Below are 27673 nucleotides of genomic sequence, written 5' to 3'. Positions count from 1 at the left end.
CACGTCCACCGGAAGCGGAAGTCCCTTCAGTCGCTGCCGCTCGGGGTGTACGGGCTGCGGCGGAGAGGCGAGGCGGGGCAGGCTCCGCCGCCGCCGTCTCTTTCGGCCCCGGTTGTCTTCTCCTTGGCGGGGCCTTCCCCCTCGCCTCCGCCATGCACCCCGTTTTCCAGAGCAGCCGGCGCGACTTCACCTTCGGGCCGTGGAAGCTGAGCGCCGCCCGGACGCACATTATGAAGTCGGCACAGGCCGAGAGGTGGGGCGGGCTTGGGGACGGACCGGGGCGGGGGACGGACGGACACGGACACGGGACCTGCCAGGGCGTGGGGAGGAGCCCCCGCGGGGCTGGGACCTCAGTCTCTGACAGCGAGGGGTTTGGGGGCCCTTTGTCGCCTTGCGCAAGAAATAAATGACGTTCCCTGGGCGGGGGAGACGCAGTTTAGTCCAGTAGCTCGGGAGGGTTTTGTTCCCCCTCTTTCTTCGAGGGTGAGCTTGATTCTTTGGCTTGAGAAACTGGGACGATTTGGGTTTCAGGTGGTTTCCAGAACTTCGTTTTTAATGATTGCTAATGGTTTTGGAGATGTAGACCTCTGTGAACTGAAGCCTGCTAATTAGAAGCCTGTTTTTCTTAATTACTTTCTAATGGTGATTAAGGTTCTTTTAAATGTGGTCCACAGACTCGCATAAGCTATTTCATGGAAATGGCTATTTTAAGATAGCGGTTTTCATTAAAAATTTATTATTTGCTCTCTCCGTGTAGTAGTAATTTCCACTGCTGTCAAACTGTTGGAGAAAATGCTCCTGTGTCAGCATCAAGTACTTAAATCAGGTTTGCTAATGTGGAACTGAACAGTTCAGCTGTGTAGTGCCATAGCTGACCTTGGTGGCAGTTGAATTTGACAGGTGCTTCTTGGTTTCAGTTTCTGGAATACATACACGGAAATCTTGTTAGTCTTGTTAAATGTATCTTCGTTCGTATTGCTTTTAGCGTTTTGGAGGCTCATGTGTTTGATAAAGTCCCATGTCTTGAAACGTTATGCTTTTTTTCTTAATTACAGTAAACTATGTAAATGTTGGGTTTTGTAACATAACAGCTTAATACCGATTGTTTTTTTTTTTAAACTGGAGATCTGCCTTAAAACAGGTAAAAACTATGTTCCTTCCTCCATCTTTATCCTATGTTCAATGCCTAAAATAGTCTTCTCAAACTGCTTCTGACTAATGGTCCTTTAGTTTTTGCAGTTACAGGTAAGAAAATTTGAATCCTGTGACTTAGTAATTTTTCTGTAATGAGGATTCAACATCCAGCTAAGCTGTACCTGTGTTCTGCAGGGGAAGGAGGGCTATTACTAGATTATCCCATTTTTACGGCATGTTTGTGAAGACTTATTTTGTAGGATGCTACCTCTTAAAAATTAAGATCTTTATTCTTAAGATCAGGAGGATGTTAACTCTCTTCATTATCTGTGAACAAGAGAGAGACTTGAACTGCCAGTCTAGAAGCCAAATTGCCTGCTGTACTCATCTTCTGATCTATTTGGTTTCTTTAACTGTAGCTATTTTAAAATAGTCACCTCTGTAATTTTCAGAAATTACCTTTATCTGTTTAGGTGTCTTTGAGGGACACACAGTTTTTCAGAATGTGTTGAAAAAGGCTGAAAAGTAAAGCTGCAAGAGCCACAACACAAGCTTGACAGAACACAGAGGATTTTGCAGGGTAGGGAGGAGAAGTCCAAAATTAGCTGTTTACCTGTAGGTCTTGGTACCTAGCATGAGATCTGCAAAACAGTTCCTCTACTTCAAATTTGAAGAGTCAAGAACTATGCAGTGCTTTTAGTCAGCTTCCTTTTATAATGTATTTCACTTGGCATTTTGTTTTTATTGCTTATTGTCCTCCTCAGAGGGAGGGCTCCTCACACTCTTCCCCTGCTCCAGCGTGGTGTCCCTCCCACGGGAGACAGTCCTCCATGAACTTCTCCAACGCAAGTCCTTCCCACGGGCTGCAGTCCGTCACGAACTTCTCCAGCGTGGGTCCCTTCCATGGCATGCAGTGCTTCAGTCACAGACTGCACCAGCCTGCGTTTCCCACAGGGTCACAGTCTCCTTCGGGCGCATCCACCTGCTCCGGCGTGGGGTCCTCCACGGGCTGCAGGTGGAGATCTGCTCCACCATGGACCTCCCTGGGCTGCAGGGGGACAGCCTGCCTCACGAAGGCCTTCCCCACGGGCTGCAGGGGAATCTCTGCTCTGGCGCCTGGAGTACCTCCTCCCCTCCTTCTTCACTGACCTTGGTGCCTGCAGGATTTTTTCTCTCACGTATTCTCGCTCCTCTCTCTGGCTGCTGTTTCTGTTGCACAGCAACTTTTTCACCCTTCTTAAATCTGTTATCCTAGAGGCGCTACCACCGTCGCTGATGGGCTCGGCCTTGGCCAGCAGTGGGTCCATCTGGGAGCCAGCTGGCACTGGCTCTGTCCGACATGGGGGAAGCTTCTAGCAGCTTCTCACAGAAGCCACCCCTGTAGCCCCCCTGCTACCAAAACCTTGCCACGCAAACCCAATAGGATGGTTTGAGGTTTTCTGCGGGGATCATGCTTATTTGGTTCATGCAGTACTTTGTTCAGTTAGGTTTGTGGCTATGGCTGTGGCTTTCATGCTTAAGGTTACAAATACCAGTATGTATTCTCTGCCAGCTTGGGAAAGTAGTAGAGCACAAGCAGTGTGTTCTGCACTTTTCACATACTCTGCCAGGGTTGTTTTCAGCCGCTTTTTGTAGGCTTCTAATTTTGGAGGTATGGACTACTGCGTAGTGAATTTAAACTTGCTGACAATGAGTGCTTGTTCTAAAACTTTTCGGCCACCTGCCGAAGTAGTTCATGGATCATCCAGGGATTTGCTACAACAGGTTGAAAGCTGCTGCTCCGTGCATATCAGATTTTTTTTGCTTCCTGACGTACAAGACTTTCATATGAGCCTGATGGAGAAGGAATGTTTTAGGAATACTTATGTGGTGGAAAAGTCACTTTAGATCAATGACTCTGCAATTCATGTCAAATGATTAAACTGGGAAAACAACAAAGTTTTGCAGAACATACTGGTAATGTGTGTTGTAAAATACCATGGTCTAAAGAATACTTATTCCAAAACAAGGACTGCTTTCACTGAACTATAGCTGACTGATCTCTCTTCATGGGACTTTTATTTTTCTGTGCAGATTGGCCGATGAATTACACATGCCTTCCCTGCCAGAGATGATGTTTGGTGACAATATCCTCAGAATACAGCATGATCGTGGTTTTGGAATTGAGTTCAATGCAACAGATGCTTTAAAATGTGTCAATAATTGTCAAGGTATGATCAAAGTGGCTTGTGCAGAGGAGTGGCAAGAGAGCAGGTACAGTATTTTATCACCAGTGGGCAAGTATTGGTGTGTTGTATGTGAAACTGTCATAAAGTAGTTAAAAGAACAGACTGAACTCTTGAAGACCATGTTGCATTTGATTCTACCATAGAAACAACATGTGACCGCAGAAGTCACGTAGCTTTTCTTTGCCGTTATCATCCTATCTGTGAAATTGGGCCAGCTGCATTTTTCAGACAGGTCTTGGCTTTCTTAATATAAACTACAAGTTTAACATGGCTTAATGCTCTTTCTGTTTATTCAAATTCATAGGGCCTCGAGCATTACAAGATTGTATTGTGTGGCGTTTCAAAGTGCAAAATGCTGTACGTGTTCAAAATCTTAGCCTTAGGAATATAGCAGAACCATTACCATGCATGAGAACTAATTGTACTGCTTAGTATTTACCAAATTAGTTGCAGAGCACCTAGAAATAAAGCACAGAGAGAAATCAAAGCTGTTATGAAAACTAAGGCAAATAGCAGTGTTAATGATTGCTGTGTGTTATCAGCAGATTGCTTTCTGCCTACTTAAAGAAAAAATGATATTGAAATAGAAATTTTTCAACAACATTGAACCAAAATCTTTATTTTGACTCATAGGATTGAGATAGTGTTAGCACAGGAATTCTGGTAATGATTTTCTAATTTATTATGGAAACATGCTATGAAAGAAGCAGTACTGTATGATGAAGTCTTGACATCATCATTGCAGCACAGACAATGCTGCTGTTTTTCTTCTTGAAGAGTGTGGGAATCATAATACGTCATCTTATGTGGGGTTGTAATTTTTTAAGAATTACTACAAAGCACGCTGTTTTCTCTTTCACTTCTTGAGGAGTGAGACTGAGCACACTAAGGAAGTTGTCAAGCCATATGATTGGACTTACACAACAGACTACAAAGGAACATTGCTGGGAGATACCGCAACGTTAAAGGTAACCATTTTCTCCTTGTTAAATGCTGATTGCATATTGTTTCAGTCAAACAAACACTTTTTTTTCTTTAAAGCTGTCATTTACCTTTCAATAGCCTTCTGTAAAATCTTTCATATTTCATAGTTTCTGACTTCAAAGTATAATTTGGGCTTTTCATGTCTCTCAGCATGTTATTCTAGTCAAATCATGGCTTATTTTAATAACTGGGCGGTGTTTTTTAAAGCATTTTAGGATTATATAAAAAGGTGCCATTGTGTCCCTTAGTGAGGAGTAAAGCACATGGGATCTTCAGAGCTTGCTGGGTGCCCCTCTGAAGCCCTGAGCTCCTCACACACAACAGAACTATCAGCTGTGAAATTCTTTAGTACCTTTACTCTGTGTTGCTTGCCTGTTTGTCTAAGCAGATGTGTAGATCTGGCTGCTTTCAATGGCTTTATGTTTTTCTGCAACAGCAGCTCCTCATATTTAAACTCACAGGCCCTCCCTTGTCTTTATTTACTTTAAAATAAGACTGAAGTTCCCAGCTTCTCTTTACTCTATACAGATTGCTTGCTACTAAGCAGATAACCTATATTAGTTTACTAGGGTTGCATTAGTTATAGATCACTTGAGTTATTCTGGAATCAAAAGTGCAGCATAGAAATAAACATGTCTTGTTGGCCCGTAGTCTTTAGGCAGCGGAAGTGTATGAGTGTATATGGAGACCATGAGATGGAAAACATATAGGTACTTGATATCCATGGAAAGGCTTTATTAGAATCCTGTTCAGGGTTTATAGTGGGCTAGAGATACTAAATGCATGGAATCCTGTTTATAACCCAGAACTTCTCATTTGTATGTTAAACATTAGGCATCTTCAAATGTTTTGAAATACAGAAAGTGAGCAGAATTGTTTGCAGCTGAAACCCTACTGAGCCTGTGCCCAGAGGGAAGTTTATTCATAATTTTCCACTCTTGGTTTTTGCTTTGATTGATGTTTCCTCTTGGAAACTTTGGTTTTAATTTTAACTTTTTCTCTTAGAAATTTGGGATGTTTTAAGCTTAGTGCCCTAAAAGGTTTTTCCTTTCTAAAATGAGCAATTGTGGGATTTAAAAGGTCAGGGCAAACTTTATGTAGTGTGGCAACAAATTAATAGGCTAACTGTTCTTAATCTTTTTCTTTAGGTTGTTCCTACAACAGAACACATAAATACAGAGAAATTGAAAGCTAGGGAACAAATTATGTTTTTTGAAGAAGTACTTCTGTTTGAAGATGAACTTCACGATCATGGAGTATCAAGTTTGAGTGTAAAAATAGTGAGTAGTGAGAGGTGTATACAAGATGCTTGCTGACTCAGTTGGCTAATACATGCAAAATGCAGTCACTTTTTGCATGTTGTTCCTTCTGGGGTTAAGTTTAAAATGCAAAGTTCTTTATCCTCGCTTTTAGAAATACAGTCTTACTGGAAACTATGTTGTCTTGAAGTCTTTCTGTCAGTTGCTTCAGGGAACAATCTTTTCCCTCTTTCTGCATCCTGCCTAGGAATCTTTTGAGACACTGTCTGCCCTGCTGTCCAATGATAGCTGTAGCATATCAACAGCCCAAATTTTGACTTTACTACTGAAAGCTCCTCATACTATCTTCCGTTGTGAATATCTGATGCAGATAAGTGCATACTTACAGTAAAACTTTGTAATATGCTGAATGGAACATCTTTATTTTTGCAGAGAGTTATGCCTTCCAGCTTTTTTGTGCTGTTGAGGTTTTTCTTGCGAGTTGATGGGGTACTTATCAGGATGAATGATACAAGGCTTCATCATGAGGTAAACCCTTACTCGGCATCATGAATATTTTACAGATGCTCCTTTGCCATGTTACTTTCAGAGAAGACCTGCTGATACTCCTGTAATTTAATTCTGATGTTTGGGGGCATAGAGGATACCTGAGCTGAACTTTGAAGTGTATTTTCTTGTTGTGGTGCTGAAGTAGCAACCAAGTGCTGGATGCCATGGGGCTAGGCTATGAGCAGAGTAGGCTACCCCTCATGTGACGTAATAATTTAAATATATTTGACAGATGCTGATTAGACGAAGTACAAGAGAAAAAATAGGCAACAGTAAATGGTGTGATACTGTTCTTATCCTCGTCTCCAAGTAAAAGTTATTTGGCTTGTCTAATACATGACTGCAAGTTTTAACTTGCAAATAAGTGTCCATACTACATTGAGCTAGTATCTCATAAATAATACAGAACGTAACAGTAGTGGTTTGCTTATTTTGTCCAGCTGTATTCATACTGATGTAGGAGTTCTAGCTGAGTAAAGATTAACAAGCATAGTCAGTCATAGATTTTTTTTTTTTTTCATGCATGCACGCAGAAAGGTGATTTTTGGGAAAGAAAACATTGCTAAACATCTTTCTCTGTCTTCATGAATTTGAACATATGTTTCTGCTCTCGGGTGAAAATCTGTGGTCAACTAAATTCAAATGCTTACTAAATTCAATGTATTTAAAGTGCTTATTTTGCACTAATATTAGATGATAATTTTGTAATTAATTTTTGCCATTTTTTTCCCATTAGGCTGACAAGGCCTACATGTTGCGAGAATATACATCCAGAGAAAGCAAAATATCAAGTTTAAAGGTATTGCATTTTTTTAAATGTTTTTGGGGTTTTTTTCTGTCTACTTTTGAAATTTGTTTTATGGTCAGTGTAGAAAATACTGTGTCTGTAAGTCATTCTTTGTTAGGTTTGGAATTGATACAGAGAAAAAACCTTCTGCTTATGCAACATTTATTTTGGTGATTTCAGAGCAGATTTGCATTTGTAAATGCTCAGATCACATGACAAGATATGGGATTGGCTTACTTTTTCTACTTTTGGATTAACAAGATTTTAAAACTATTTTTCATAGAACTGTTCAGCCACAAAATCAGGTAGTCCATGTCCCATGATGCTAAATTCAGGGCTGGTTGTATGCTTGCAAGTAGTATTAGGGATTAAGATCTGTTTGGTAATAGACACATTCAGTTTTTCTCCAATAAGTTTAATAGCCCACCTTAAAACTCCAGTAATGGCTCAGAATATTTTGTGGCACATTTGGAGCTGCAGTTGTTGATTTTTATTCTTGACCCAACACCTGATCTTGGGTCTTCTTTTACTTTCCTTCTCCCTTGTTTTTCCTTCACTGGTAAAAAGCGGCTAATGTGTTACTAACCTTCTGAGGGTCTGAGCATTTTGGCAAAATGCTTTTCTTTTTGAGGAAAGGGGCACTGTATCATTTCTTACAACATGTGATTCCTATAAACAGGACTAAATACAGACATGAGCTTTTTTGATAGTTTTGTGGTTTTTGAAATATAAATCAGTGATGTAGGTTTTACTTCATCTCATGTTTAAAAATTATCATCTATGTTGTTAAATAATTTTTACTGCCTGTTATAGAGAGGAAATGCATATGGCTTTTCAGTTTCCTAGATCAGCTTGCATAGGTAAAGCAAAAAAAATTCCTGCTTCACTTAGGTTTGAAATAATTGGAACAGCAGTATGATTCCTTGCATTTTAGGGGTAGCCAAAATACAGGTTACATTTGAATGGCCCTGAATACACTTCTTAAAGAATGTTAGAAAGTTCAAAGATGGTTTGCTCAGTATACTTTTTTTTTCATCAGATGTCTTGTATGTAGTGACATTAAGTTGTCTACAGGAATGTCCAGAGAAAGATATTAACTTAATGAAACCACCTAATTTTTAGTGGGCATGGTTGATGTTTGGACTCAATGATCTTGAAGGTCTTTTCCAACCTAATTCTATGATTCTATGATTTCTTCAAATATGAAATTAAAATCCAGGGAATTTTAGTATTTCATGTAAATGTCTGTGGTAGACTTCATAAAACTAAGATACATGTTGAGGTGTATCAATTATCAATACCTAAATCTGAGCAACTCCAGTGAATATATTGCAATGGCTAGAAGACTTTAACCATGGGATCCCTTGTGGCCATCCTAGTCTCATCTAGAACTAGAACCTCAAAAAGACTGTTTGTTGCATTCAAATGATAAATATATTTTTTTTAAAACATTGTAGCAGGTCATGAATGTCTCTGACTTTCTTGTGCTCTTGTAATGAGCTGCTTAAAAACATTAAATACCTTAGCCTATTGATCCACACAAGGAGTGAAAGACTGTATGTACATTTGAAGTTATAAGGTAAATTCTAATAATCATACCTGACTTCAGGTGTTTAAATCAGGTAAATTATAGACTAATTGTCTGTAAAAGTTTGGGTTTGGAATACTTTTTTTTTTTTTTTTTTTTTTCCCTCCTTTCATTCACTTGTTTCATGTAAAATTTTTGCTTCTTAGCACGTTCCACCTTCCCTGTTCACGGAACCTAATGAGATCTCTCAGTATCTACCCGTAAAGGAGACAATCTGTGAAAAACTAGAATTCCCAGAGAAGCTGGAGCCAAAAGCAGAAGCATCACTGGAAACCACGTGTGTTAAGTCTAAATAAATGTGACTTTATATGGACTTGAAGTAGGCTGGAGATAATGTGATCATGTAACCATTGCCATGGGGGGCGGTTTCACTACTAGTGGAATAAAGAATCTGGCTAATTTTTCTGTAGCCCTGAGAGAAAACATTTCAAGCAGGTTTTGCTAATGGTGTTTTTTGTTTGTTTCTTTTTTAACCTGTATCTGGAGTTAATGATAGGCTGGTCGTGAGTTATAATTTTCAATGGCATTGGAGAAAGGCTCACAATTAAGAATGTGGATTCTGTTTAGTTCACTGGTTAGGCAGTATTGTCTGGACCCTCCACCGCAAACACTTCTGTGCTGCTTCAGATACTAAGAGACTACTGGAGTCATAAAATACACATAATTTTATTTTTATTGAGAAATTATCCACAGGGAAAAAAAAAAAAGTTTTCCTCTGCATTTATTTTGAGCTGTCAGACCTAAACTAAACATTTTGCTTTGCTTCCCCTACTATGAGCTGATAACCAACTATGTTACTTTTTGGAGTCTCTGATCCAGATTCTAACTTAAGAATATTCATCTCATCTGAGGATAGGTTTAAGGAAGAAAAAAAAAATTGCATTTGTTGGACACTATATATAGAGGTAAAATTACCTTATTTGTGAGGCATTAACTCCAGAGCAGGAGAAAAGCTGGAGGTTAACACACTGGTAAGTCTCTTCACAAATACTAGTTTAATCTGATGTTAGCCAGATTTCTCTAGGCAGTTCTGGAGACTATTACTTGGGGTTGGTATGCTGCTACAGTCACGTACTATATTGGAGACGCACTGTACTGTATTGACCTTCTGTTAGACGTATTGGATGGTGCCCATGTATGATGGTTATACTGCCCTGACAGTCAAATTGCTAAATTGCAGAGTGGCTTAAGGCTGGGGAAGAGAGGGGTGTTTAGTCTCTACTCCCTAAAGGATGCTGGTATTTGCAGTTTGAGAAACAAGATCCTATATAGCCTTAAAAGGATGCTAACATGTATTCCAGAAACATCATTTTGGTTTATTTTTAAAATTCTTCAAGTTCTGATAATAATAGAAATGTGATCACATGTATAGTCATGGTTTTAACTCAACACTGTGTAGATTAAACTTCAAATATTTGTATTGCTTTTGGAAATCCTAAATTATGTTAATGGTTTGGCCTAAGAATGGGGGAGCTAAACAGACTTGGCTAGGTTTACTGCTCACACTCAAGTGCAAGAAGCAAATGACTGTAGCAAAAAGCAGGCCTTGTGGTTTAAGGCGATGGCAGATAAGAATGTGTACACATCCTGATGTCTTGGAGTTTTTGTTTAAAAATCTTCATATTCTACACTCCATGGCTTAATAGAAACAACCCATCTCAAAACCTGGTACTTAACCAGGTCTTCTGAGAAATGGTTTTCACTTAGAGAAGACCCTGACATTTTCAGAAAAAAAGTCTACTGCCATCTAAGTGACTGTTTTCTTAAAAAAAACGAACAACACACTTTATTTCACTTTTATTTGAGGCAGCCTGGTCTAATGAATTGATCATAAGGTTGAAAGGCAGGAACTAACTGCAGTTTTTCCTGTGTCACTGATTTACTCTAACCATGGGGAAGTCACTTCTCTGTGCCTCAGTTCCGTGTATGTAAAAATGTATGTAAAATACATACCTAACGCACTGAAAGTCTGCGAGGATTATTTTGTAATAAGTTATTGATTAGAATATTTTTTTTTCCTGAATACACTTTCAGCCTTATCTTTGGAATCCTTTGGAAAGGATTACTGCAAAAAATTTTATGATCCATAGGATAAAATGAGAGAAGAGAACTGAAATTAAACAGTCTCTGAAAGAAATTATCAGCCAGACATGATCTGGGTGAGTGAATTTATGGCCACTTTGAAATAGAGGTGAGGCCCTCTGTATTCCCCATTAGAGTCCTAAATTCTGGTGGCTTTTTTTCATCTTTCTGCACTTGTTTCCTAAAGATTTTAGTGTCAGGATGAAGAAAGGGCTGCAAATGAATGCAGCACGGAGGTGATCAAAATTCATTCAGTAATAGAAGATTATTTAGGTCCACTCCAGTGGTAGAGGGATATGGGGAGAGAGTGAAGAGGAAGGGAACAACAGATGTGGGTGAAGAGATATTTTGCTGGTACAAGTAAATCATGGCACTTTTATTCTAAGCATATATTATTTTACATGCCTTAAAGGCTTATAAAAACACACTTTAAAGCTGGTAGTGACTGAGAGGAGAGCTGATGTATTGCTAGCATGAAGGAAACTATATCTGCATTCATTAATTAAAATTATGATTTGGGTTTGGTCAGTGATGCTAATATTAAGCCTTATTAGGCTAAAGTATAGTGGGGGGGAGCCTGCAGAATCGACACCTAGCGTTGAAAAGGGTGCTCTGCATGTTTAGCTTATACTGTGTATTTTATCTTGTCCATCATACATACTAATTTGTGACCTGTTGATACAATTGTCTTGAATGGACTTGAATCCTGACTATATAGGTATGTGATATCCATCTATTTTGGGTGCTGTGCATTTAAGTGGAACACATGTGTTGGGGCAATCACAAGAACATGTTTAGGAAGTTACAGTTACTACAAAGTAAAACTTGTAGCACTTTGTGACTCTCTTACACCACATGGATTATCAAGAAGCAGCAGTATAAACTCACTGGTACAAATTTTCCACAGAAAAGTACCACTTCGGATACATAATTTTAGGGGGAGGGAGTGGGGTGATTCTCCAGCTGTTTTGTGGCAAGTTTAACGTGTCAGTTTATATTCTTGTATGTTGCTAAATAAAATGTACCAAACATTTTATAGTTCTGTTTTTATCTGAGCAAAATAAACTGAAATAACTACTTGTGCTGCTGAATTTTCCATGCTAGTAAGATGCTGCCTCCATATGCCTTTGCCTGTCATCAGACTGCTCTGGCTAGTGACGAAAGTAAGGTGAGACTTCTTCAGAACAGGGGAAGAGCCACAGTAGTTGAAGCAAAAAGAAATCTATATTACTGTTTCTATGATCTTCACTATTGCCAAGTAATGGATTCAAAAGTGGTGGGAGGAGATGGGATACAACTAGACAAGTAAAACTGCCAGAGGGTGTGGACTCTTACTTTCTGTAGGCTGGAAAACACTAGGACAGTTTGGATGTCAGCTGTCGTATGCTTGGAAGAGTAAGAAATGCCCGAGTCACAGGGAAAGTGGGAGTGTTTGCTGTCTCTTAAAAAACCCAAACCAAACCTATAAGTTACTGTGAGGTCCTCTGTATTCCCCATTAGAGTCCTAAATTCTGGTGGCTTTTTTCATCGTCCTGCACTCGTTTCGCTAAAGATTTTAGCGTTGGGATGAAGAAGAGGCTGCAAATGAATGCAGCACGGAAGTGATCAAAATTCATTCGGTAACAGAGGATTATTTAAGTCCACTGCAGCGGTAGAGGGATATGGGGAGAGAATGAAAAGGAAGGGAACAACAGATGTGGGTGAAGACGATCTCTCTGCCCCACGAACCTGGAAATCGGCGCTAGGCTGGTCTTTCTCAGTCTCACTGCTTCGGAGGGTTTGCAGCGCTGGAGTTCGTGCGCCCGCTCCAGGAGAGCTGTCACAGGGCGGCTGGCGCGTCCGGCGGGGAGCAGAGGCCCAGCTACGCCATTGCCAGGACCTTTTTCCCCTCGGCGTCCCTCACCCGACCCCCGTGGCGGCGGGGCACCGCCTCAGGAGACGGCGGCGGGCTGTGGCTCCGAGCGCAGGGCTCGCCGCCGCACGGCTGCTCGGGGCGCCTCCGGCCCTCCCCCCCCGCCGGGCCCCGCTGCCCCGGGGGGACTCACCGCCGCTTCGCCGCTCCTCAAGACCGGGAGGCGGCCGGTCTCTCCCCTCTCGCCGCCGGGTGCCGTCCCGCCTCCCCCGCCCGGGGGACTACATCCCCCGGCAGCCTCCGCGCCGTCGCCGCCGGCCTTCATCTACCTGCCGAGCGCAGGTAGCCGCCGGCGGCGCGGTGCACGCCGGAGCTGGTAGTCCCTGAGGAGGGGAAGGGCAGTCCGGCCGTGCGTGAGGCAGAGCCGCCGGGGCGCGGGCCGAGGCGGGCGGCATGGACAAGCTCAAGAGGGTGCTGAGCGGCCGCGACGCGGAGGAGCCAAGCGGCCTGGCTGAGGTAACGCTCCGCTCCCCCCCCCGCACCTGCCTCCCTGCCGGGGGCGGGGGGGGGGGGCTGCGTGCCGGAGCCGGGGCGGCGGTTGCCGAGCGGTGGTAGGCGGGAAGCGCAGCGGCGGGGGGGCCCGGGCCGCCCCTCAGCGCCGCCGCGGTCCCTCGGTCGGCGGGACCGGCCTGCGCCGCCTCAGCCCGTCGTTGGGCCTCCGGTTCCCCGGGGCGGAGCCGGCCGGGGGCTGCCGGGGACGGCGGTTCGCCTGGAGCCGCTCTCCGGACGTTTTCACTCGCGCTTAAAATCCCCCGCGTTTTACCCCGCGGGCAGCCGCCGCCGGCGGCCCCGCCGCCTGGGGAGGGAGCCCTGGCTTCCGCGTTTTGCGAGAGGGGATGACTCGGTCTCCGGAATAAACCCGGGCCGGCCGGGCAGGGGCAGACCGCTCGCTCCCGGGGGGGGGCTGGCTGTCCCTCAGCAGCGCCCGCGCGTCCCGCGGGAGTGGGTGCGTGGAAACTGGGGGTCCGTTTGCGCCAGGACGCGGTTTAGCAGCTTAGGGGGCAAGTGGCAAGTAAATAATAACTTGCACCCTTTGTTCTTCTCCTCGTTTCTAGGTTATTGATGCGACTACGTTAGGTTGGGGCACCAGAGTGAAAGGCTTCGTTGCTTGTTTTGCAATAGGATGCCTGTGCTCGCTCTTGGTAAGGACTTTTTGCTAGATCTCACTTGAGTTTCAGCAGCCCCGATCGTTACAGCCTTGCTGCATGCTGTTGCTTGATTTTTTTTGAGCCTCTAGAAAGGCAGCTGCCTCGGTTCCAGTTAGATGCAATGCACTAGCTCTTAACGAGAGCGCCAATAAATGCAATTTACTTCTGTGTGTGTGATGCTGCAGTTTGGGTTTAAGTTTTCCTAAGGCTTCTTTTGTGTTGTGACATTTCTTGGATATATTTCTTTTGTAATTTAAAAATGATATTAATTCCCCCCCCCCCCTTCTTTCTCTAAATGTTTCTTCTTAGGGTAGTTGTCTGCTATGGGTACCAAAGAAAAGGCTGATCCTCTTTGCGGTGTTTTATACGCTGGGGAATATTGCATCTATTGGGAGGTAACAATCTTTATATACTAGTCCCCTAATAAAGACGAGAAACTAAAGCAGAATGATAGGTGAAGGTGAGTAAGTGGTAGAAACTGTTGCATTTGTGTGAAAAGATTTGCTTATGTAGATCATTCTCTTGTTGCTGAATTTTAAAGAACAGTGTTTCCCCGGTAGTGCCCCGAAATGGTGAAGTAAATTTTTATTCTGTTTACTGTTATTAGCAATGCGTTCAAAGGAAAAGTTACTCATCAGTAAAGAAGAATCAAACTGATACTTTGAGCACTGAGGCTTTTTGATTTTGTTGGGTTTTTTTCCCCCTCAAGACAAAAATAATTCTTTGCCATTTTGCATTTGGTAATGTTCTGTGTGCTTTGGTGAATGTATTTGGGGCAGTCTGTCTGTCAGGGCAGGCCTGTTTGATAAGCCTTCCTGGCCATTGATGTTCCTGAAGCACAGCCCCACTGACTTTGTGACAGACACAACCTTCTCTGATGGAGGAAACTTAACAAGATGTTAGAAGGCACAAGGAATGGAATGGGAAATAATATAGTAATGAGGTGGAATAATATAGTATATGAGGCAGAAATACCACCTTAGATAAAACTTTCACCTTGTGTAATTCATGCAGTATCAATCACCAGGGCCCTAAATGAGGGCTGCAGATCTGGTAAGGGGTCAGAGAATGGATCCAGGCCTGAAAACAGCCCTTTATGTAGAGGAATTGGGCTGGATTACCTAGTAATCCACGCAGAGCCTCCGTGGCTGGTGTTTTTGAAAAGCAGGTTAAAAAAGCATCTGTCAGGAATGATCTAATTGAAGCTGACCTTGACCTATGCTTCTAGCTTGATAGTTCTGCTCTGCTTATGTTAATTGTAACTGAACAAGTGTGCATAAAATTATAGAATAAATACCTTGCACAAAGAAAAGCAGGAATGGATTTTGTCTCATTGTGTATGCTGTTTCTTTTGTTATGCAGCACTGATTACTACAACAACATAGTGTACTGATGTCCCATATGACAGGAGACAATTTAACAAAATAACCCCTCTTCGTAAGGAATCTTGCCTAGTTTCACTTTTGCTTTTCTACCTCTGTGTTCATCTCGTTTTTTTTTTTTCACAGCACTTTTTTTCTTATGGGACCAATGAAACAATTGAAAAGGATGTTTGAGCCTACACGTTTGATTGCTACTATTGTTATGCTAGTAAGTATCAAAGGAACCAGTTTTAACTCATGCTAACTTGTAAACAATTTCCATTGTAAAGTCCTTTCGTATACATCGATCTAATTATGTCTCAAGATGTGTTTGTAGGTGGCTTTTTGGTTTGGGTTTTTTTATTTTTTTCTTAAAACATCAAACATCCTGCACATCTGCTATAGTGGAAAGGTACGTGTAGCACCAGAAAACCATCTTCCCATTATGAAAGACTGAGCTGAAGCCAGGTTGTTAGGCTAAACGAGCATTAAGGGCCTGCGGCTGGCGAGTGTGAACTGTGCACACGCTTTTTTAGGGTGCTTGAGGTCACAACATCAAATTTTCATGTTGCTTAGAAGATGGAAGATGGGAAGCTAGTTTTTAAAGAGTTGTACTATGGAAGCTGTTCGACATTCTATTTTGCATAATTTTGTCTTTTTAGATTCTACCTGATTTGCTTTAAAGAGCTGTGTAGGTATTTCTACCTTGATAAAATCGTCATTTCCTGACAAAGCAACTGGGGAATCTCTATGCCCATCTTGCATTAAAAATCCAGAAATCAACCCAGTTGGCTGATAGCTTCAGGTTTTGAAACTTGTATGACACAATGAATTTTCAAATTCAACATTCAACTGAAGTCAGCTCTTGGAATTATCTTCAGAAAATGGGAGTTGTGGCCAACCTTCTACTGGGGCAGGGAGGGGAAGGTGAAAATTGCTGTTAAGTTTCAGGCTCTCAATTGTTTGAAGTGCCTGTGCTTTTTGTCTCTTCAACTTTTCCATTTTCTCTTTGAGAGTCTAAAATCTGGAAGGTGGCTTAACTTTCATGAAACTGTCCTCCCATTTTGAGTGTGAATGTCTTCAGAGCATTCGCTCGGCATCAGTGCTTCCTATTTTTAAACATCCAGAGAGGCTGCAGGCAACTGATAGAGCTTGAGAAATTGACTGCGTATGCTCACGGACCAGCAGCAGGCAAGAAGCCTACTGTGTGGTGTGTTTTGTATGCGTTTAGGATCCCTGGAGTCAGGAGAATGCCTGGAATGTTGTTCACTGGAATAAAGCCAGTTGTTAGATGTATGATGTAGAATTTAGATCAATATGTAAATCACCACCTTAAAACTAATGGAAAAACTACATTTAACGTCAATAATCATGGTTGAGGGGAGGCGTATGACTTCTTTGGCAATGCATGTGTTACTGTCTTGAATATGTAGTACTACATTTTTTTTTTTTTTTTTTTTAAGTCAAGCAGAAAAATGCATGTTATAATCTCTACTAGCACAGTGGTACATGTGTATTAAAAGGCTGTTAGATGTTGATGGAGGAAGATCAAGTATCAGCATCTGTCATAGCTAAATGAGTTGTCGTGTCTTAAATTGAAAATGAAAACTTGAACTAAAAGGAGGCTCCTCTTAAAACTGAGAGTTAAAACAGAAAATAATTCAAAATGGCCTATTACCCCTCAAAATTTTAACTGTGTTGAAAAAAGAAAAAGTGCCAGTTTGAATGGCTGTGCTGGACTTCATACTAAACAGGAGAGCTACTAAGGAAGAGCTGAAAGTTCTTAAAAGTGTATTGTAGTTTTAATTGGTAAGAATTAAGTAATGACCTAACTTCAACCCCATGGTAACCTTGAGAATCAACGGGAAATGTGGCATGTACAGAAGCAGAAAGACTGGAGTTTTAACTGAAAAGTCTTACTTATGCAAAATGATGAAGTGTGATGTATACCTATGATACCAGAAGTGTGTGGGATGAAGTAGGGACCTCTTCCTCTTGTTCCTTTGCAGCTATAAAATTATTTTCTGGAGATATCAGGCTGATATTTCCTCATTGCTTTAATTCACTTCAGAAATGTAATAGTGAGAGCATTTTAAATACAGGGAACGCTTATGCAGGATTGGATAAAACTATGAAATGATGTAATCTGTTTCTGTCTCTGTGAAGGAACCCATTACAGTGTTACAACATCTATTAAAAACTGGAGTTGTTTCTATCTTTAATAGAAATTGTTTGTTTTCTTCTAGTTGTGTCTCATACTAACACTGTGTTCTGCTTTCTGGGTGAGTACTTGAGTCCTATATGTATATATAACTGGAGTATATTTTAAAGCTAAGATTCTTATACTGTTTTCTCTGCTGTGTGTCTTCCCCCCTTCCCCCTTTCTCTCCTTCAGTGGCGTAAGGAAGGACTTGCGCTCCTTTTCTGCATCTTTCAGTTTTTTGCCTTGGCATGGTAAGTGATTACTTTCACACACACTCCATTTTCTATTGCACCTAACATCAGTAGCTGAATTTGTGAGTGGATTTTGACCTTGCATGAGTTAGAGGGAAGGAAAATTTTTATCTCAACATTCCCCTAGAAGCAAGACAGTGCATCAGTGAGGAGCTGACTTGCTCCTGCTTCTTGGCCTCTCACACAACTTCAGAGGCTTTGGAGATGGAGCTCAGGGCTCCATTGCTGGGGGAAGTTCCTTTGAACGTGTTTAATTTCTGTGAGCTTGAAGTAAAACTGCTTTTTTTTTTTCTTTCCCTTTAAAATCAATTTGTTGCTTGCTGTCTGGTATTCCTCTTCTATGCTCTCCTGAATTTGTCTTGTTAAAAGACCCAGATATGCCAATCAAATTAAGTGTCACTGTTCTTTAAGTTAATATATGCTCTGTGTAACGTCACAGAAGTTGTACAGAAACTGATATGAAATCTAGCCAGCCCTCAAGACTAATCTTACCTGCCTATAGGCGTTGGAGTGTGAAGAATATTGGGTGCAGGAGAACTGTGTTTAAAATGCTTCTACAGTATGCCCCGTGATTTTGCCGTAGTATTTCACAACCTGGCTGCAAGGATACTCATTCCTGTTACTCACAAACTCAAAGCTTCATTTGATTGTGCATCTTGCAGTTAACTTGTTCAGAGCATCAGAGGGGTTGTTCTTGATTGTGACTCTAATAAAATCTGACATGAAGAGTAACCTTAAAAATCTTTCTTCTTAGGTACAGCATTTCCTTCATACCATTTGCAAGGTAAGCTTCCCTACTCCCTTACTTTTTGTCATCTTGAGGTTTAATGATACAGAAGAATAGTTTATAGAAGCATTGTAATGTATGGCTTTAGAAGTTTTTCCATGATGGCGTTTTAGGGGGAGGAAATACAGGTAGTTAAACCTGAAAACAAAACTAAGCATCTTTTCTAGCGGAAGAACACAAATGTAACAAAATGAGAGGGCTTCCTATAAAAATATGTAAGTGTGCTGACCACATGCTAAACTTAAGGCTTGCCTTTGGAATGCCTAAATGTTGGTCCAAAATGCTACTAGACAAGTGTCATCTTCTGTGTACCTTTTTTTCCTGTTCTGCCCCATGAGCACTATTCTGTGTTTGAGCACACAGTTCTCTATCCTGTTCCATCAGCCCCACGCTTCTTCAGCGCACCGCCTCAATACGAGCTTACAGGTGTCATTTCCATTGCAGTTGGGCAGGTGGACAGTGAGCAGACCCGCTTGTCTCTAATGCATTCACGTAGTCATGCTAACTATGTAAGCGCAATTAATACGTGGTCAGCTGATATTTAAAGTCCTCAGTGTCAGTGCGATAGCAGCGTGGAATGAGTCTCATCAAGCAGCATAACTGATTTTTTTTTTCTTTTTTTTTTTTTTTTTTCTCCTGCCTGTAGGGATGCTGTGAAGAAATGTGTTTCGGTCTGTCTGTCCTAACAGGAATACTGGATGCTTCACAAAGTTCTAGGAAGTATAGTAGAACTATGTTAAGATCACTGTGTATGTATTTTTCTACTTCTGTCTTAAACATGTGCCTTTCAGCTTGTTGTTAGAAGCTCCTTGTGTTAAATCCAGTGTATGCAATTGCCTGGTTTTGTAAGCAATGGTGTCTGTAGGACAGGGTGCTTGTGATCAAATGAAGTTCGGTCTGGCAGAAGAACTGGGCAAAGGTCCAGAATTTGTTATAATAACTCTTATGTAAAATCATGTATTTGTGTGGTTTTGCAAAAGTAACAAAGTAATACGTGAAGTCTGTAAAATGGAGACCTCGACTCTGATGGGACTATGCCAGTCTAGAGGATTTCTTTTTCAAGAAAAAGAAATCAGTTGGCAACTGATTTCTTACTGACAACTTGGGGTTTTTTAAATAGCATGTAGTCACTTAATCTTTGCACTATTTGCCTTGGATAATGGAATATTGGTATTCTTTCTTTTCCTGCCTCCCTTGCAAAATTTTAGGTTTATGAGACTTCTAAAAAATTTAATTCTAAGTGAAAAGGCTGTTTTGGAATAAGTATGAAATGTTTGCATCTTTAACGAAGTACTTAATTTTCAGTTTAGACTGATGGTGTTTCCTTAAAATACATGAAAGGGACATTTGCATCTGTAAAAACTTGTTCCTGTAGGAAAAGCACTTGCAAAATAAGGTTAATAGAATTTTTTCAGCTGCCAGGAGCCTGAGTTCTTTACCATTAGCTGTAGGCAAGGCAACACATACAAGGTAAGAAACTGAAATTTTCCATGTGGAGCAAGGTGCTTCTCTTCTTCCCCAGCTGTAGCACAGGAGCAGTGTGAAGCTGAGGGCATGATAGGTAAGCAAAAGGAGAATTTATGTATGTCCTGTCTCAAAGGACAAACTCTGTTGATGAGGTGGAAGTGGGCTATTGTTTAAGCAGTCTGGGCTAGGGAGAAGACATTTTCTTCTGAACTTGTAACTAAGTTAAAACTCCAACAATCCTATTTTTTTTTTTAAGTGGGATCAGTTTCATTTCTCCTAAAGCTCTTGTATATAGTAGTGAACTTCTGCTTTGAGGAGAAAGTACAATTTTCTATTGCCTGTCCTAGCAAAGAAAGCGTGTAACAATCTAGCTGCCAGCTCCAAACAAAAGCTGAACAGTCGGTATCCAAATTCCAAGGCCACTCTACATTCTCTTTATCTTCTGAGCTATGTATAATCATTTACTCCCAAACCATTGCAGTGGTCAGTTTTTTAATATCTGCGCACAGATTCCCGCTTCTGTTATGTGAGATACTGTTTAACTGCTTTCACTTTTCTGCTTACCAAACTGTCTTGCTGGAGTCAGTGTCTATGAAGATGATTATCCAGTGGACTTTAGTATGAGCTGAAGCCTCTCTTACTCCATCTACCAGGAATTTAGTCATTTAACAGCGTTGTGCTTGCATGGCAAGTGTATCCTTGACATGTACCACAAAGTTTTTAATGTAGGAAAAACCTAGATCTACTTGGCAATAAAGTATAAGCCTACAGTGAAGTCAATAATTGTATGGATTCCAGAAAGTTACTAGAAACTGAGTTAATAGAAAATCTTAAACGTAAGTGTCCTTAACTGCTGTTAGGATCCTCTAAAAAGAAGAAATATTCCCTTCTGAGGATGGTATGAAAAGGAAACTTTAACAGGCTTTGTGTGGATTCCAGCTGGCTAGAGTTACTGTTACAAAAGCATTTGAATGGAAAATGCCACCTTGAAAACATGGCACTGATACTGGGATGAAGCAATTATACAGGATGATGTTCAAGTGTTATGTCCCAGTGCTGCTTCCCCCCCACCCCTAGGATTTGGAAGTTAGTGTTGAAATAACTGGGTTGACTATTGCTTTTCTTGAAAGGAGGAATTAGTTAAATGCCCAAGAGAGACTGGGAATTAAAGAATACTGATACTTCTTTTCCCTGACTGATCTAAGACAAGTATCTAACTGATGTGTGTCTTTTTTATCAGGGAGTAGGTTCAAAACCTAATTTACATCTGTCAAAGGACCTGTGTTAGTCTTTTATTAGGACTTTGATAATGTTTACAGAATTCCTTTGTATAAGGGCAGTTTAAATGCAACCCTAATGCCTTTTACATTCCAGTATTTCTTTAGTTTTAACATCTCTGGACGTTCCTGGAAAACGCTACAAGTATAGCATGCACTATTTCTCCTTTCCCTCTCCAGGAAAGTTATGTTAACTTGGATCATCATCAGCCAACACAATGGAATTTGACTTCTGGGGTTCTTTTTTTGAATACTTCAGATAAGGAGTAAAAGGCTTTTGCTTATTCCTTGACAAGCTTGTGCAGGATTGTGGTACCCTGACTCTCCAGCAGTTTGTCTAGAAGAACACTAGAATTGGGTATGTTGAATATTAGTTTTTCAACTTGCATACTAGCTAACTGGAACCTTTTTAGCTGACTGTTGTGAGCACAGCCACTTAGAAGTAGGAAATTGAGGAAACTACTAATAGATATGGTGTAAACTTAATGGATTCCCCCCCCTCTTCCTTTTTAAAGCTGTACTTCCAGCTCCACAGCCTTTTATTCAGTAAGAGAGAACAAATCTTCATTTGACTGCATAGCACATGAGGCTAAGTAATTGTGCCCTTAAAGGAAGGGAACCCAAGGGGAGATGGCAAAGGCATAAGGATCACCAGAGTGCCATTAGGGTTTATGTTGCCCTTTGGTGTTGTATTCTGTTCCTGTGAAGGTCAGACAGTGGGAGAGACTCACTGTATTCTTGCCAATATGTGAAACATACTCAGGGTTTGTCATGTCATCTATAAGCAGTTTTGATTTAAAATAACTCTTCTCTACCAGAACAAAACTCTTCAGATTCTTACTCGCTTATAAGTAGTTGTGTTCAGGCTATTGCCAAGTTTAGCAGCAAAAGATTTTTCCACTTTGTTAAAATACTTTATTTTATATGATTTTACATAATCAGGGAGTAAACTAGTATATGAATGTTCCCTCTTCACCAGCCACAATCTGAATTAGATTATACCATTATACCATTTTTTTTTTTGTCATTAAAACTACTTTCTCTTAAGTTTTGATATCATCAGCTTTGGTTATCTGCTTGGCAGGAAGCATGGTGGGCATTTCTGAAGCCTTCTCTAGCTTTGTATCTTAATGTCCTTCAAGGCAGGAATGTTTATTCTATGCACTCTACTGCGAAGAGAGATGTTTGTGTTTTAACTCACAAAGCTCCTTCCTTCCCAAAGTCCTTGCTTAGTTGTCTATGGCACGTAACTCAAGGCTGACTTTCCTGAAGAAACTTGTATGATGTTGGATTCCCATCTTAGTAGGATTTGGTGTTCTACCAGAAAGTGCTTTTTGCCCAGCCTCGCTGTCAACTTGCCTATCCACTTTTTTTTACTTTTTGCAGAACAGCTAACATAACCTTAACCAAGCAGCCTTAGCATGCAGTTCTAGCATGAAATGTGTATATCTGGGATCAGCTGACTTTACAGATACTGTAGAAAGGGAAACAGGGAGGGTGGTAGTCATCTGTTCCCAAAGTACTGAGATTTTATACATTAAAATGTGGGATTTTTTTTAGTTACTTCAAAGTTTTGCTCTATGTGATGAAGTCCATTGTGAATACTGGTACTATCTGAGACAGTTCTTCAGTGATGATGTGAACAATTTCATCTTGTTTAGTATTTACAGTGATAAGATCGTTCATGTGCTGTTACAAAAACCAAGGAAGAAATTTCTGCACCAAGTTGAAATTCTTTTAAGAAGTCATGTTTTAAAAAAAGGAAGAGGCTTTTTGTGTGAATACCTACTGTGGAAGTTTGGGGGAGGGTGGAGACTCTGCTATGGGATGGCTTCCAGCTAGATGCAGGATGACAGGCTTGAATCGATCATGACTTGCGGGTAGATTGCAGCTGGCCTCCAGTGCATCTGGAGGCTCATGGCACTGTTGCCTATGTGCAGTCTGAAGCTTGTGTTCTGGGAACTGCCTTGTGGAGCAGTGTGGGCACTTGAAGCTCATCCCCTTCTGCTGTATGCTACGAGATTGAAAGAGCCTCTGAGTTTCTGAGAATGGTTCTTGCTTAGTTCTGATTAATCATGTTAATGAAAGATCACTGTTGCTATTGTAGACTCTCAAAACTGAGGAGGAGGATGATGTTTAAATATGTTTGTCTTAAATACTGATGTTTACAACCATAGCAAATACTGCCCATGTAGGACAGAAAGCACAGAAATGGTATATTTTCTTAAAACCACGTGCCTCACTGTAATGTGACAACACTAAATTTTTTTTAACAGCTGTGGAATTGTTTTGTAAAATAAAACCCAAACTCTCAGAAATTCTCCACAATGTTTTATACCGTTACTGATTGTTTGCTGTTGTGGTTTTTCTGTGTATTTACACTGTTTGATTTCTACTTTGATAAACATCTTTTTTCCTAAAAACTTTTTCTGTAATGAAGTGAAATCTTTACTTACATGTGCTGGGTTTTTTCTTTCAATAAAGTTGTCATTGCATTAAATGAATTGCTCTTATGGTTAATATGGAGTTTTTAACGATGCTGATTCTCCAGATGATGTTGGAATTGCTGTGGGTTGGTTTCTTTTTTGTTTGTTTTTAAAAAATGAACAAAGTGATTGTCTTGTCCTCACTTCCTTTGCTGTGTACACAACACGTACTGCTGAGGGGAGTTTGCGTGTCACCACTGCTGTGCAGCTGCTTCACCCAACTTATAACTAGCTCAACCAAATTCTTATTGGCGTAGCTACATGCACAGTTGGCACAACTAGATATGTTAAGGTGGAGATGATATTTTTATTATTACTTATTTACCTCAGGAGTCAGCCTAGATGTGCCAACAAACTATTGGCTTAGTCCATGCTACAGAGCAAATAATTCCTGATGCTATTCTGTCAGCAAAGGCTAGTTATGAAGCAACATGCCTCTGGCTCTTCTTTGTGGAATAAATACAATCTGAATACTGGTATACACTGGAAGTAAAAAGTCAATGATTTATGAATGTGTGTTAAAAGTAGAGTTAGAGGCAATGATTTGAAAGCATGTCTGTTTAAGTTTGTGCCTAATACGCATCCAAACACTTGCTGTGGTTTTAATGTTCCTTGACAGTGTATGAGGCTCTGCATTGGGCTGTTCAGAGTACATTAAACTTTCTTCTGACTGACAGGGCAAACCAAAGCAGTTGAATTTTTTTGCAAGGGTGGTGGTGAGACTTGCATGCTGTGGGAGACTGTTAAGTTTTCAGTTACTTTTTTTTTTTTTTATTGTTCTTCTAAGCAAGCTCTGTCTCAAAGCTGACTAAACTGAAACTTCTGTCCTACAGGAAACTCCAAAGTTTTGTTTGAAACAGAAGCAGCAGCCTGTCTTCCTGTAATGTAGAAACGTAGGGGTTTGGATTTTATCTTTTTAAAAAGGTTAGAGCTTCCAGGGACTGTAAGGAGAGCTTGATATAGCTGTTTCATATTAAGACAGCTATGAATCTGAGTCCTAAAAGGGCAATAAATCATTTCCATATTTAATAGCATAGAGCTATTTTGCTTGCCTAGTTCAACCTCCTGCCTAACAGCAAAGCTGTAGAACTTTGCCACATCATTCTCATGCTGAGGTCTTAATACCTGAATGATTTAAAAAACTAAATAAAATTAAGTCTTCATTTGAAACCTCTAAACAATGCATGATCAGGAGCCCTGTAGGGAAAGTGTATTCTGTAGATGACTTTGCTCCTTAGAAATACTCTGTGAAAGGGTTTATCAGTTGTACTACAGTATCTAGTCCCTGAATCCCATCTATAAATATTGGGGCAGAGTCATCAGCACCATGTTCAAATTCAGTGACAAGACTTGGAAGGCTGCCATACTCATAATGCCTGCCCCTCTCCCTTCTTCCATAAGGTCTGATTTGCAATAGAGGGTATTTTGTGGATGCAAGAAGTTCAAAGTTGGGGGTTGGTATTTATTTCCTTCCCTTACTTGTACCTTTCCTATTGAGCTCAGTCTTGGTTGCAGTATCCAGTGGGGGTACAGGCTTCTATCTGCCCAGCCATGAAGAGCTAGAGATGCCTGAAGGGGGAAAAAAAAATCCGCTGTTTTTTCACTTTTGTGAAGGAAGCTTCTGATGAATTAGAGATGGAATAGTATATCTAAGCTGCCAATCTTTGGGATTGGTATTTTAAGTTAGCTTATTTGAAACCCTTTTAAGTTTTTCTTGGGTTCCCTTGTGGCATGTCTAAAACAAGTTATTCCTGAGAGTTTGTGCTTTAAAATCTCTGCAGAAGCAAGTATGGAGTAATGTTGGTGTAGTGAAAAAATGGTACGTTGAAAGTATTGGCTGGCCAACATGATTTCATTGCAGCTCTGAAGGGCTGTCGCTTCTAAATATGTGGAATAATAAAAAATTATTTTATGATGGGCGTGTACTCCCGTGTTTTCTAGTTGTGTGTAACAGGATGTGTCAGGCTCACCACTTTTGAGAGAATTAAATGCTTCAAGCGAGTTATACTTGCAACTTGTTAACTCTCATAGTTAACAAAAAGCTTTAAGTTACACATCCAAGTCAAAAGTGCACATTTGATTTCCCTAATATAAACACTGAACCTGTGACTTTTGTTCTGAAATGTTGTAAATAGAATTTAAAATTTTGTTTAGAATCTCTCAAATTCTTTATTTTTATTATTTTCTGGCCCTAAAAATGGGGACAGTAATAGTTTCTTGCTCTAGATGCTAATCCATGTCTGGAGACAGCACTGAATATCTTCAAGTAGGAAAAACAAATTAGGGAAAAGTATCATTATTGTTTAAAACAAACTAACTTACATTTATCACCAGCCTGACTACATCAGGATTTTTTTGTTGTTGTTCTTCTTCTTTTTAAAAAGAAGAAAGGTTGCTCTGGAAAGCCTCCCATGCTTTCTGGGCTCAGGATTAATCTTAGTTATAATCTCAATTATAACACCAGGCAGGGAGGTACTACTTGAACAAGCTGCCTGCCTCACTGCCAAAAACATACCTGGTAGAAGTTATTGAAACTGTCCCCTCACCCCCCAACATTAATGAAAAGGCTAATCTTCTCTAAGTCTCTTCTAACCTAGCAATCTCTTAAGGGGCTGGATCCGTGATTAAAAAACAGAGGGAAAGCAGCTGTCTTTTTATCCTCTCTTAATTATTCCTTGGTAGTCGATAGGTGTTGATTTCCTAGGAGTGTCATGGTGATGGAGGTTACATTTCCCTGTGTTGTTGGGACTAAATGTTCAGAGGGGGGTTAGTTGTTTGAATGCTTCAGGGGGAGCTTTGGAGATGGAAAGAGTGAGTCTTGTTCTCTGCGATTTCATCTGATCACGGAAGGGCTGCCTTTTATTTGGAAACATGCACCTAAAGGCCAAAAAACAGCTATCCAATGTCAAGGCAAGGAAGGCCTCTTTAATTAACCTTTTTTCTTTTTTGTTTTTTCTTTCTGGTGTATCTCACCAGCTGGTGGCCAGGAGGGTTTTAGAACGAGTTTAATTAGAAAGTCAAAAATAATACCTTTTTTTTCCTGCTGTAACTTGGTCTATAAACTCCAGTAAGTCTTGCAGGATTGTTCTTTCACTGCTCTCCCCAGTCCTCGTTGCTTCATTTAAAAATATGAGTCCCTAAATTCTTACTAGTAAATCCTGGACATGGCTGGAGCTGGTTATGAGTGTTGTACTTGCATTTTTAACGAGTTTACAATATTGCAGGTTTTGTATGAGCATCTTTTGCTCCTTCCGATGCCCCTACTGATTTGCTTGTTTAATTAAATGGGGGACAAGTGCAAGAGGGGTAATAGCCTTCTGTCCTCCAGCCCTGCTCTATCCCACTTGCAGTGGCAATGATTGTCAGTCACCTTGTTACTGTGTTACTCTGTAATTGCAGCTACCTTTTCTTCAAATGTCAGGTTCGGCGAGATTTAACTTCCAGCCCAAGAAATAACCCACCTGACAGCTGAGAATGGATTATTCTCAGTGCCCCGGCAATACCTACATCCAGTGACGTTAATCTGTTTGTGCCTCAGTTTCACCATCTTTAGACTTGGGAAAATTAATCTTGCAAGAAAGCAGGAGAGAGAAGAGATGTTTGGGAAGGATTCGAAGTCATTATTTAGATGAACAGAGGGACATAAGATTAGAGATGTTTCTTACTTCTGAAACAGGCTAAGTATTCAAGGTAAAGATTTTCACCCTTAATATTTTTTTAAATGAAAAGCCAACAATAAGCAAATAACTTTGACTATGAATCTGTCTGGTTTCTCTTCTGCAGCCCTCTGTTTCACACAGCTGCCATGGGAATATACGATGTGAAGAAGCTTGATGTGTAGGATGGGATTCATATGGGTCTGGATGTGTATTTTAAAGTAAAATCTCGGGCCCAAGTGCATTCAGCTGATCATTTGCTTGCATGCATGCAAACTTGTTATTTCTTTGGCTAATTCTTCTAGGCTGGAAAGATACGTCAGTGGTGAGCTGTGCCTTCTGGATATGTTGCTACATACATCACAAATTGCTCTTAGTCTGAACTCTTGCAGCTGAAACACCCTTCCCCAGGCTGAAAATAGCAATTGGGCTATTCCCACTAGCCAGCCACAGGTAACTACTCTCATTTTGGAAAATGTTGTGGTTGCAGGCATCCGGAGCTATGGTAACATAG

At 40.7% G+C, this 27673-nt stretch overlaps 2 protein-coding genes across 7 annotated transcripts; both read left to right on the top strand.

Annotated features, from left to right (window-relative positions):
* The first annotated feature begins 4 nt into the window (after positions 1-4).
* On the top strand, positions 5-11688 carry TIPRL (TOR signaling pathway regulator). Of its 2 annotated transcripts, none has more exons than XM_030019920.2 (7): positions 5-253; positions 3208-3387; positions 4231-4330; positions 5495-5626; positions 6038-6133; positions 6891-6953; positions 8676-11688. In XM_030019920.2, exons 1-7 carry the CDS (start codon positions 153-155, stop codon positions 8823-8825), a joined length of 822 nt encoding a protein of 273 aa, XP_029875780.1. In that variant the 5' UTR covers positions 5-152; the 3' UTR covers positions 8826-11688. The 2 variants fall into 2 exon arrangements, with proteins under 2 accessions (XP_029875780.1, XP_040980685.1); XM_041124751.1 differs by lacking the exon at positions 5-253 and adding an exon at positions 2549-3090.
* Positions 11689-12801: 1113 nt separating this feature from the next.
* On the top strand, positions 12802-27607 carry SFT2D2 (SFT2 domain containing 2). 5 transcript variants are annotated; one of them, XR_005932785.1, is made up of 11 exons: positions 12802-12979; positions 13579-13665; positions 13981-14066; positions 15180-15261; positions 17279-17314; positions 17428-17486; positions 18241-18270; positions 18920-20433; positions 21323-21375; positions 27042-27193; positions 27465-27607. XR_005932785.1 is itself a non-coding variant. In XM_030020525.2 (8 exons), the coding sequence occupies exons 1-8, from the start codon at positions 12917-12919 to the stop codon at positions 18957-18959; spliced, it is 483 nt and encodes a 160-aa protein (XP_029876385.1). In that variant the 5' UTR covers positions 12802-12916; the 3' UTR covers positions 18960-23335. The 5 variants fall into 5 exon arrangements, 1 of the variants encoding a protein (XP_029876385.1); XR_005932786.1 differs by lacking the exons at positions 27042-27193; positions 27465-27607 and adding an exon at positions 26925-27035; XR_003924338.2 differs by lacking the exons at positions 27042-27193; positions 27465-27607 and having other exon boundaries at positions 18920-19022; positions 21198-23335.
* Positions 27608-27673: the final 66 nt, after the last annotated feature.

This window comes from Aquila chrysaetos, chromosome 7 (genome assembly GCF_900496995.4).
Source record: "Aquila chrysaetos chrysaetos chromosome 7, bAquChr1.4, whole genome shotgun sequence".
In the NCBI taxonomy this organism is placed as follows: domain Eukaryota; kingdom Metazoa; phylum Chordata; class Aves; order Accipitriformes; family Accipitridae; genus Aquila; species Aquila chrysaetos.
The sequence above is the reverse complement of the archived record's forward strand: the minus strand, read 5'-3'. Positions and strand labels throughout refer to the sequence as shown.